A 9,757-nucleotide genomic window follows, 5' to 3' on the forward strand; every position below is an offset into this window, starting at 1 on the left:
TGACATGTTCAGGATATATAACCCTCTGTTGTGTAGCAGGGGGTCTACCTGATGGGTACAGGCACCTGGTATCACCACAGGCTCTCCAGAGAGACCTGGACTCCAGACTCATTCTCCTGGTCTGACAGCCTAGAAGCATTGGTTTGGTTGTTTGTTCCAAATCCCTCCGAAAACATTCCACATCTTTTATACATTTCTTAGGCCTCTGGACAAGAGGGAAATTGAGGGACAACTGATATGTCATTCCCTTCATTTCAGTTCATCATTTCATCTTAAACAACAACATTTTAGTTTAGATATTTTAAAACTGGTTTTCTAATCTCTGTAGCATACTAAGATGACTTAAAAACACTGACTTATCAGAGCCCAAGAGTTTGTTAGAAGCAGATTAGGTTTCACAATTGGGCAGTAACAGTTCCTTTTTGTTTCATGGGATTAGCCCGAGCTCTGTGATTTACAGAGGGAAGCAAACTTTCCCTTTACTAAAGAATTCAGCAACTGGAAACTAAATACAAAAAAAACAAAAGCTTTGATTTGCCCAAAATATCCTATGGTGAGCTTGACATTGTGGCAGCAGCAGACAATCCAGCAGTATGATACAAACCACACTAGTGCAGACTGACTGCTGTCACCAGCACCTCCTCTGGAACTGACATAGCTAAACCAACAATTGCTTTTGCTTTAGCATACAGAAGAGGAGGGATATCAAGAATATCGAACAAAAACATATTTTTTTCCCAAGGATGGAAAATAACTTTAAGGTTCACAGGAAGTCAAAGTAAGTTATTTCTAAGGAATTCGTCTTTGAAGTGGTTTAGAAAGGGAGCTGACTATCTGGGTGATCATCTTTGCTACATGGGTACTAGAGGTGAGGCTTAATACTTCTGGGGCCCCTGGCAGAGATAAGTACTTTGCCCTCCACACATTCAAGAAGGGGTATAATGCAGTCACCCAGCTTAGTTTTGTGGGGCAACAAGAGCAAGCAACCGGAGCATCCGCTCAAAACCTGGTCTCTGAAGAGCTCTCCGTAATTACTGTGAGATTGAATAGCGTACTTACTGGTCGGTACTTCTAACTCATTGCTTGTCAGAAAGCAATTTGTTTTAGGGCTCCTTGTCAGAATAACTACAATGTTAAGGCTATACATTTTTTTATTCTTGGAGGGTCACAACTTTCCTCAATTCACAGAGGGACAGTATGACACCCATTCTGGGTACCCTACAGAAAGCGCAGCGATGTTAGTAGGACCTTTGTAATTATCCTAGCATAAAACCTTAGCGATACATTTCCTACAGACATTGTGATTTAGCGTATAATTATGTCATCATTCGGTGTGAAGTAGAAACCAGGAACAAAGCACAATTAAAAGGATAGTGAGAAAAGAAAGCCATTCTAGACAGAGGTGATTATTAAGAACATTTGGTCTTACCCTGAAACCAATTGCTCATCAGTTAGAGGACATTGGTCTCTGAAATGGGAACATGGCCATAAACACAAGACAAAAACATAACAAAAGAAAATAAACGAGGCAAGTACACACCAAAAAAAAAAAAAAGAGAAAAGATAACATTAAATACTACGATGATCTATTAAGAGTTAAACTTCTGTACAGGAATGACAAGTATTGAGAAGACTCAAAACTAATGGTAGGTGAATTCCTGGGACACATTGCAGACTGAAACTGAAGGCATTTTAGTCTTCTCACTAACACTGTTGTAACGTCCTCCCACAATGTGCTGCATTTATGGAATTGCATTTACACTGCATTTTTAAATTGATGCTTACCTTACAAGAAACAAACAAACAAAAACAAACAAACAAAAACACAGAAGATGTTGTAGTCTGATTTAGAGCAGATTATAAACGTCACTTTGTTTTCTAGACTGTCAGTAGAGGTTTCGCCAAAGGAACATCCCACGCAGCCCCAGCTGACTCAGAGCTCTTCACCACTGGTGCTAGTGCTTCCATACCCACAAGACTTAGAAAAAGAGGATGGCAAACACTGTTCTACACACAGCCAGCATTATTTTTAAAGGGCTTTGCACAAACAGCTGCTGCTGCTCTCCCACAGGGATCTAAACAATAGGTACAAGTGTGTCCAGAATCACAGCACAAGCATGAAGGTAACTTAGGAAGAGTAGGCAGAAAAAGTTTTCAGGCAAAGAACCTGAACGGTGTGCAGAGCAAGGCTCTGTTAGCAGCTGCACTCACTTTTGTATCAGGGAAATAAATACCTATTTTAATTCTATCAACTGCTTGGTGGTTGGGTTTTGTTTTGTTTTTGTTTTTTTCCGAATAACAAGGGAAAAAGTACTTTGGAAAAATGAATCTGTAATGAAAAATTAATCTGATAAAAGCTTCATACTGTCCACTGTAGAAATGAGACAAAATGAAAACCTCCAACAATTATTTAATCCCAAAGACTGCAGATTTCCACAAGTCATGTTGAAAAGGTAGAACAATCCCAAAGGACAAACAATATACAACAGGGGTGATATTACAGAAAGGATGTTTAAACGGATGGATGGGTGAACAGAAAAGCACAGGCTTACAGAAAGGAAGCCTTTCAGAACAAATAACAAGGGAGAATACTGAGGTCCAGTGAAAGAGGGACAGAGGAGACAGAAACATTACCACAGGAGAACTACTGTTTGATAGAAAGGGACATTTGAGTCCTTGTTTGTCAGTAACTTGATGGTTGTTTTTTTGTTTTGTTTTTTAGCAAAAAGCATGTAGCCAATTAATGACATCAATGCTGTCAAGCTTACTAAATCTCCCTCAGTTAGTTGGTTACACTACTAAAAAATATAAAGTCTGGTGTAACATATGTTCCTCTGTGTGCATCTTCATTAGAATTTTTGCTGAGTATCTCCCCTCCAAAGAAAACTACAAAATGCACTTCAAAGAAATTTAACAAAGCATCATCTTCAGACTTCAAGAGTTGCTACATGTCTTTACTGCCTTACCTTTTTCCAGGATGGTGGGCATCTCCATAAGTTGTGAAGGGTATATATTATTGATATAGCACTCAAAAAATGAAGCATGTTTTTGATGAGAGCAGATGATGTAAGACTGAGAAGAAGCCAGCAAAGAGAGACACTTGACAGGTGATTTGCTTTGACAGTGACAGAATCTTAACAATACCTCTCTGTTGCCTGGCCATCATCAACACACCTTGAACACTTTTGATGCTTGACTTGCCTTTAGGATAAGAAAAGATCTGTATTCTAAAGACCCAAATACACAGCTCCACTGAAGATAAATCAACACAGCTGATACACACCAGTAACCCGGAGGCAGGACTGTCATGAATAGGCTGCACTTTTCTTTAAAAAAACAAAGTATAATGAAGACCAGGAAACTCATGTCTGAAGGTCACAAGAAAATAAATTATGCATACAAATATGGAAATGGAGAGTTAAGGCACCTGAACTGATCTAATTTTCTGAAGTCATAAAGAAATACATATACCTTAACCGCTCCATGAGAGGTACGCTCAAAAGTAATCAATCTGGGTTCCAACAGCTTAGCAAAAAAGCAATACTGAACCTTTTCTAGGACACATTTCATCCTAGATTATCAGTAAATCATGGACAGTCATCCACTATAAAAGAAGATGCATCCAACCCTCATGAGAACTATTGTAGCAGCAAGAGAGATCTGAAATAACCTTTGTTAACGAACATAAAACGTTATCAAACCACTCAACACAGCAGGCTGCCCTCTCCAAAGCCCCAGTTTGTGCTGCCAAAAACATCTGGAGAGATTACTGATATGTGGTGATTTAAAGGAATCTTTTTGCCAACACTTCCTTGAGGAAGCCTTCCAAAAATAACACAAAGCCACTTCATAAATTACTTTCATCTGGGACAACTCCAATAAGAAAATACCACCAGAACACAGATAGGACTTCATGCTGACAAACCCTCTCACTCTGTGGACTACTAAACCGAGCATTTCGGGAAGAGAATTGCTACACCACTGCACTGCACAAGAACAAACCTACAGGGACAGAACTGCCACTCAAGAAACAGGGATGGCTCTCACAAATCCAGTCGCTCCACTCCTGGTCTCTCCAGCCTTCAGCAGAAACATAAAAAGCACTCCAAACTGGAGCTCAGGAGCAAGAATCAGAACACTGCTGAGGAATAATCCCACGGGCTCAGCAACAGTACTGGTTTTACAGTAAATGATATTTAAGCTCTTTCCTTCCCTAGTCTACTCACACAGGTCATAAATCATATGCATCTCGCTCTGTCCAAGACCTTTTGCACTTCTCAGCCTCTACTCTTCCCCAAGGATCTCTTATGCTCCACAGGCATCAACTCTTGTTACTCCTAACACAGATACAGATCAAAACTCTGAGCCACCTGTTGTACATGACTTTGAAAATCGCTTTTCACTTTGTGCTGGAAGATGGGCTTGTGTACCGAAGACTTGCATATGGTTTCTACCTACATATGAAAGCTTCAGTTATTTCTTTTACTAGTTGCTATCGCTGAAGAGAAGGATATTTAGCTGCTGCATCAGTTGTATGGCTGCATTAAATGAATCTGAAAGCTTCTCTTCTGTCTTAGTGTGAAAGGCAGCTTTTTCAATGGATTTACAACATGAATTACACTGGTATTCAGGAAAGGCTTTTCCATAAACAAAACTGAAAGAAACCCAATTTTGAAAAACACTGCATTTCTGAATGTCGATGTATACTTGTGGAAGCAGCACAAGCAGTGTGCTGGGCCTCAAGATCTGGCAGAGCAATACGGATGCTCCGCTTCCCCCACTCCCCTTTTACCTGAATAGCAGCGATTGACAGATCCATAGGATAGTAATAAGGGCCCTCCTGCTAATAGACCTGCGTTGGCTGGCACCTCAACTACATCGATGTAACTATAAGGCTATGAACTCCAGTAAACTTGACAACCATCAGCTACAGAGAGTACAGCATGGATTTGTATGTACTGATATGTAAGGCTGTACAAATAGCAATTTTTCTCTGAAGACCATCACTACAGAGCGGGATTTCTGTCTTAATACTCTCTCACTCAGCACTTCAGAACTGTCCAGACCCACTTGATGGACTGCCAATAAGCTGATACTTTGAGCCTAGAGAAGTCGGTTCCCTAAATTCTTTTAAACACTAAAAGCTTAATAACAAATACTTGACCCAACAGACTCGAGCATTAGCCTTCAACCACTAATTTCTGGACTCCACTATAATAAAATAATTTAACTCTTTGTTTAATTTAGGTTACATGCCAGCACATTCAATACACTTACAACCAGTTTCAGAATACTAAATTAAGAGCACTTTTCTCATCTGACTGTAATTTGAAGTGATAAAAGCTCTTCTTCCACCACAGTAGTAGCCAATATTGCATCACACTAATTCAGCACCACAGACAACATCTGGCGAGCACAGCTCTGCATTATGTGTTTTGTCCAACCTGCCAAAGTGGAAGAGGCAACAAGAATAGGTATCAAAAAGAAGCTGGCTCGCTTCCAATATTGCCTTAAATCTATCTAGGGAAATACTGGAGACAGGGTTTTTGAACAGCTACCAACAAAATCCCTGAGATAACCAACAAACATGCACAGAGCCCTCCTAACATGCATGTTAGGACATGCTGTCCACAGGACAGTCTGAAATGTCATTCAACAAATATCAGACTTCAAGACGTAGTGTGGTCCCACTGGAGTTGTGGCTCATAGCACACTACGTCCCATGGAGACATGGTAGAACTATTTAAAGGTTTCGAAAAGATGCAATACATACAAATGACCCTAAACAAGATGTGTTACATCTGTTTTCATAAGGTCCCAGTCCTGGAAAAACATACAAACTTGATGAAGTTTCCTGTTATAGGTGGTTTTAATTTCAGTGAAACTATTCTCAGTCAAATGTAAGAACAAGATTAAACTTTGCAAGTTTGGGATATTCATTTCTTTTTTTGAGGACAAGTGATGACAACTTTTTTTTTAATTCTTGTATTAGAGAACAGCACCAACTATGCCATTGTTAATATTTGAAATTAAAAGACACATCTCAAAAAAGATCTGGAACTGAACTATGGCCCAGATTTGTCTCATACCTGATAGAGATAAATTTAGAACAATGCGGCAAATTACAGATTTTCTCCAAAAACTAATTAGAGGGTCCATTTCTATGTATATGCATGCTGAACAACATACATTATTTTTAGTGCATTTTTTCAGTGCAATGACCCACTGATTTCCTGTAATTGAAAAACTATCTCTAAGTCTCAGTATCCTTTTGAGCTACTATTTCACTCCATGGATACACAAGCAGCTATGTCTGGAGAAACAAAATTAGTTACTCATTAGCATAGAGCAATTCTGTATGACAATTATATGAGCTAAGGAAGAATCTGAGGCAACTATACAATATATCCAGTTAGAGGTATGCAGGTAGAGAAAAGTGGAATTTTGCCAAAGGATTAATACTCCTAGCTTTGAAAGAGTAATACTGCCTTTCTAACAAGCACAAAATATCTGAACAATACCCTGCCCAGAAAACAACAGACTCACTAGCATTCACTCGTGAGACATTCCTCATTAACAAGCACTGATTTGCTCATAACCTGGCATTAAAGCATCTCTTTGCAGGTCTTCTATACACTGTAAGAGAATTTGCCTGCTGAACTAGCAGGCAAGAGAAAGAGAGGCCATCTCCTCCTGTTTCAAACTCAGACAAAGTGAAACGTTTTCTCCCTACCTGGAGTCCCCATCTTGATCCTCTGAGGTGTCACCAGAGCTATTCACAGCATATCGACTCCTTGGTTTATCTAAAGCAAAGAATAAAGACATTTTTTTCAAGGAACAACCTCCTTAAAGTGTACATTAAAGAATACTTGTCTGTGTCCTTTTAAAAATCATCTGTAATCAAGCTCCAAAAAAGTAACATTAAAAGTAAGAATCCTTTCCTTTTTAAGTGGAAATACCAGATCTTGGTATGTTAGGGTTTTTTTATTATTATTATTTTTCTATTTTTACTCATAAACACATTAAAAAATAGGAGAAGCTTACATTTTCAGGGAATACAGAGAAGAAAGCAAAACATACAGAGAAGTAACTTTTCTCTTAAGTACCAGGTAACAGTTTGCAATTCAAGAGAGTGGAAAATAAAAATCTGACCAATTAATTTCCCTTATTATTACTCAGGTTTCAGTAGAATGATAATGCTCCAGAAGCCCCCTCTGCGATGTCAGATATCAAAATCTTTTGCAAACAAAAAGCAGGAGAGAGACAGGAGGGAAACTGACAGCAAATATATATATATGTGATATATATATATACACATGATATATATACGTGATGATTTTTCTTATAAAAAACAGAGAGGGATTCAAAAATTACTTTTGCTCAGTAAAAAATTACTCACAACCTAAAAAGGGGTGTCAAATCTCCCATGATACATGGCAGCTGGCAAAGATTCATGTAGAACAACTTGAGGCCACGGACCACGATACTCACCTACCAGGTGACTCTCATGTTCAGTTTGGTATGTTCTTATTGAGGTCCAAATCATCAAATATTCTTAGGCACCAAACTCACACAGAAATCAAAAATCATTTCAAACTTACCTGCAATTACATTGCCTGGAAATGGCTTAGATCTGCAAGCAATGACGCTGTGATCTTGAGGCACTAACCATGCTAAGGCCTCTCAAAGCTGCTCTGGCTTTTTAGTAGCAGTGCACCTCGAAGTGCAGGACAGAACCAGCCACGCTGGCTGCACAGGGCCAGCACAAGCATGGCTTCATGTCAGCCATTGCAGACCCAAGAGAAGACTACACAGAATTTATAGAATTTACTGAATATACCAAGTTGGAAGGGACTCACAAAGATCAAATCCAACTCATGGCTTCTCACAGGACAACCCAAAAAACAAACCATGTGTCTGGGCATTTTCCAAATGCTTCCCGAACTCCAACAGGCTCGGTGCCATGAGCACTACCCTGGGGAGCCTGTCACCCTGCAGAGCCTCCACCTCTTCCCGCTGGCAAGTAGCAGTGGCCACACTGATTCTCATTTAGAGGCACACGCACAGTTATCCTACTCCTGGCTCCAGGCTGACTCCTGCTGAAAGCAGGTCTCAGTGCTTCCCAGATACCTGCTGGGGCTGGAGATGGAGAAAGAGGTACAAGTGAAACTGCCTCCGCAGCAACCGGCTGAGACCCGGAAGGTCCTGTTTTCCTGTATAAATGAAACCTCCTCCACCTTATTATTCAACACAATGGACTGAAGGGACAAGAGGAAACGGCCTCAAGTTGTGTCAGGGGAGGTTCAGGTTGGAAATGAGGAGACATTTCTTCTCAGAAGAGCAGTCAGACAGTGGGATGGGTGGCCCAGGGAGGTGGTGGTGTCACCGTCCCTGGGGGTGTTCAAGGAAAGGTTGGATGTGGTGCTTGGGGACATGGGTTAGTGGGTGACAGTGGTGGAAGGGGAACAGTTGGACCAGATGACCTTGGAGGCCTTTTCCAACCTTAATGATTCTACGATTCTCTGAAGCTTCTTAGTTTCTACCCATTATTGGTTAAAGCTCACTTTGTCTCTTCTGAATTCCTTCTCCTAGATCTGTATCTTTCCCCCTTCCGTTTCCTTACTCTGTCTCCTCCATCCTCCACAGTTCCAAAACCCCCCAGTGCTCCAGCTGATCCAACACCAACAAAACAAAACAGCAACACAACACTGCCTTGCGAGTAACGTCAGTCCCTACCATGGTTCAAATTCGCCTTCCTCAGAGATGTCAGCCTGGGCACCTGCAGGCAGGGCACCCGCAGGCAGCCCCTGCTCGGCACCGTGCCCTGTGGCAGCAGCCTGGGGACAGCCCGGCCGCTGAGGTGTGAGCACCCCGTGCCAAGGTGTGCATGCCTACAGATGGCTGCCCCACAAAGAACAGAATAGAATCACGAAACTTCTTTCCAGGGAGCAATAAGGTGTCCCCTGAGCCTCTTCTCCAGACTGAACACCCCCAGCTCCCTCAGCGGCTCCTCACAGGACTTGTGCTCCAGGCCCTCCACCAGCTTTGTAGCCCTGCTCTGAGCCACGAAGATGTGCGCACCGTGCCAGGCAGGGCAAGGCACAAGGAGCTGTGTGTGTGTGAAGGGGACACCAACCACGAAATGAGCCTCAGAAGGGGGAGGCTGCCTCCGGGGTGCCACACACCAACAACTGTGGGGATGAGGGCACGGTGACACCACAGGGGCGTGCGGGGGGGGCACACCAGGACACGCAGAGGGCTGTGAGCTGGGCGAGGGGCTCAGGTGCAGGAGCACCGGCGGACGGCTCGGCACGGCTCGGCTCGGCTCGGGACGGACCCCAGCGGCTGCACACACTTACTGGCCTGGGCAGCGGGGTGCTCGGCGCCGCGCTGGAAGGGGAAGCGGAACAGCAGCTTGTTGCCGCGGCTGCCCGAGCTCACCAGGATGACGCTGATGGGGCTGGTGCTCTCGCCCATGCCGGCACGGCTCGGCACGGCCTGGCCCGCAGGAAGGCGGCACGGCTCGGCTGATTTCCGCTTCCGAGGCCGCCGCCGCTTTCCCCGGCCCTTGGAGCTCTCGCTGGGGCGGAGCTGCCCCGGTGCGGGGCCGGCGGAGCTCGGCAGCCCGGCACGGCTCGGCTCGGCACCGCCACCGGTCACAGCCGTGCCCCCAGGACAGCCCAGCACCTCCCGCTTGAGGCAGTGCCCTCAGTACAGCCAGCACCCGGTGTACTCATTCCGTTTCAGTCCTTCAGCC

General features: G+C 43.2%; 1 protein-coding gene across 4 annotated transcripts in view; it reads right to left on the reverse strand.

Annotated features, from left to right (window-relative positions):
* NPRL3 (NPR3 like, GATOR1 complex subunit) overlaps positions 1–9,705 on the reverse strand; it is a 50,392-nt gene extending 40,687 nt beyond the window's left edge. Inside the window, exons 1-3 of one of the 4 annotated variants that reach the window (XR_014698314.1) lie at positions 9,360–9,552; positions 6,734–6,803; positions 1,430–1,468 (exon numbers count right to left, since the gene is read on the reverse strand). Coding sequence is in view for 2 of the 4 variants with exons in the window: in XM_084537084.1 (XP_084393210.1) it covers positions 1,430–1,468; positions 6,734–6,803; positions 9,360–9,477 (227 nt within the window). In the remaining 2 variants the exon portion in view is untranslated. Of the gene's footprint in view, positions 1–1,429; positions 1,469–6,733; positions 6,804–9,359 lie in introns of all 4 variants that reach the window. The other 3 variants (XM_084537084.1, XM_084537086.1, XM_084537087.1) reach the window with 3 other exon arrangements.
* Positions 9,706–9,757: the final 52 nt, after the last annotated feature.

Source organism: Aythya ferina (genome assembly GCF_964211825.1).
Source record: "Aythya ferina genome assembly, chromosome: 15".
NCBI lineage: Eukaryota > Metazoa > Chordata > Aves > Anseriformes > Anatidae > Aythya > Aythya ferina.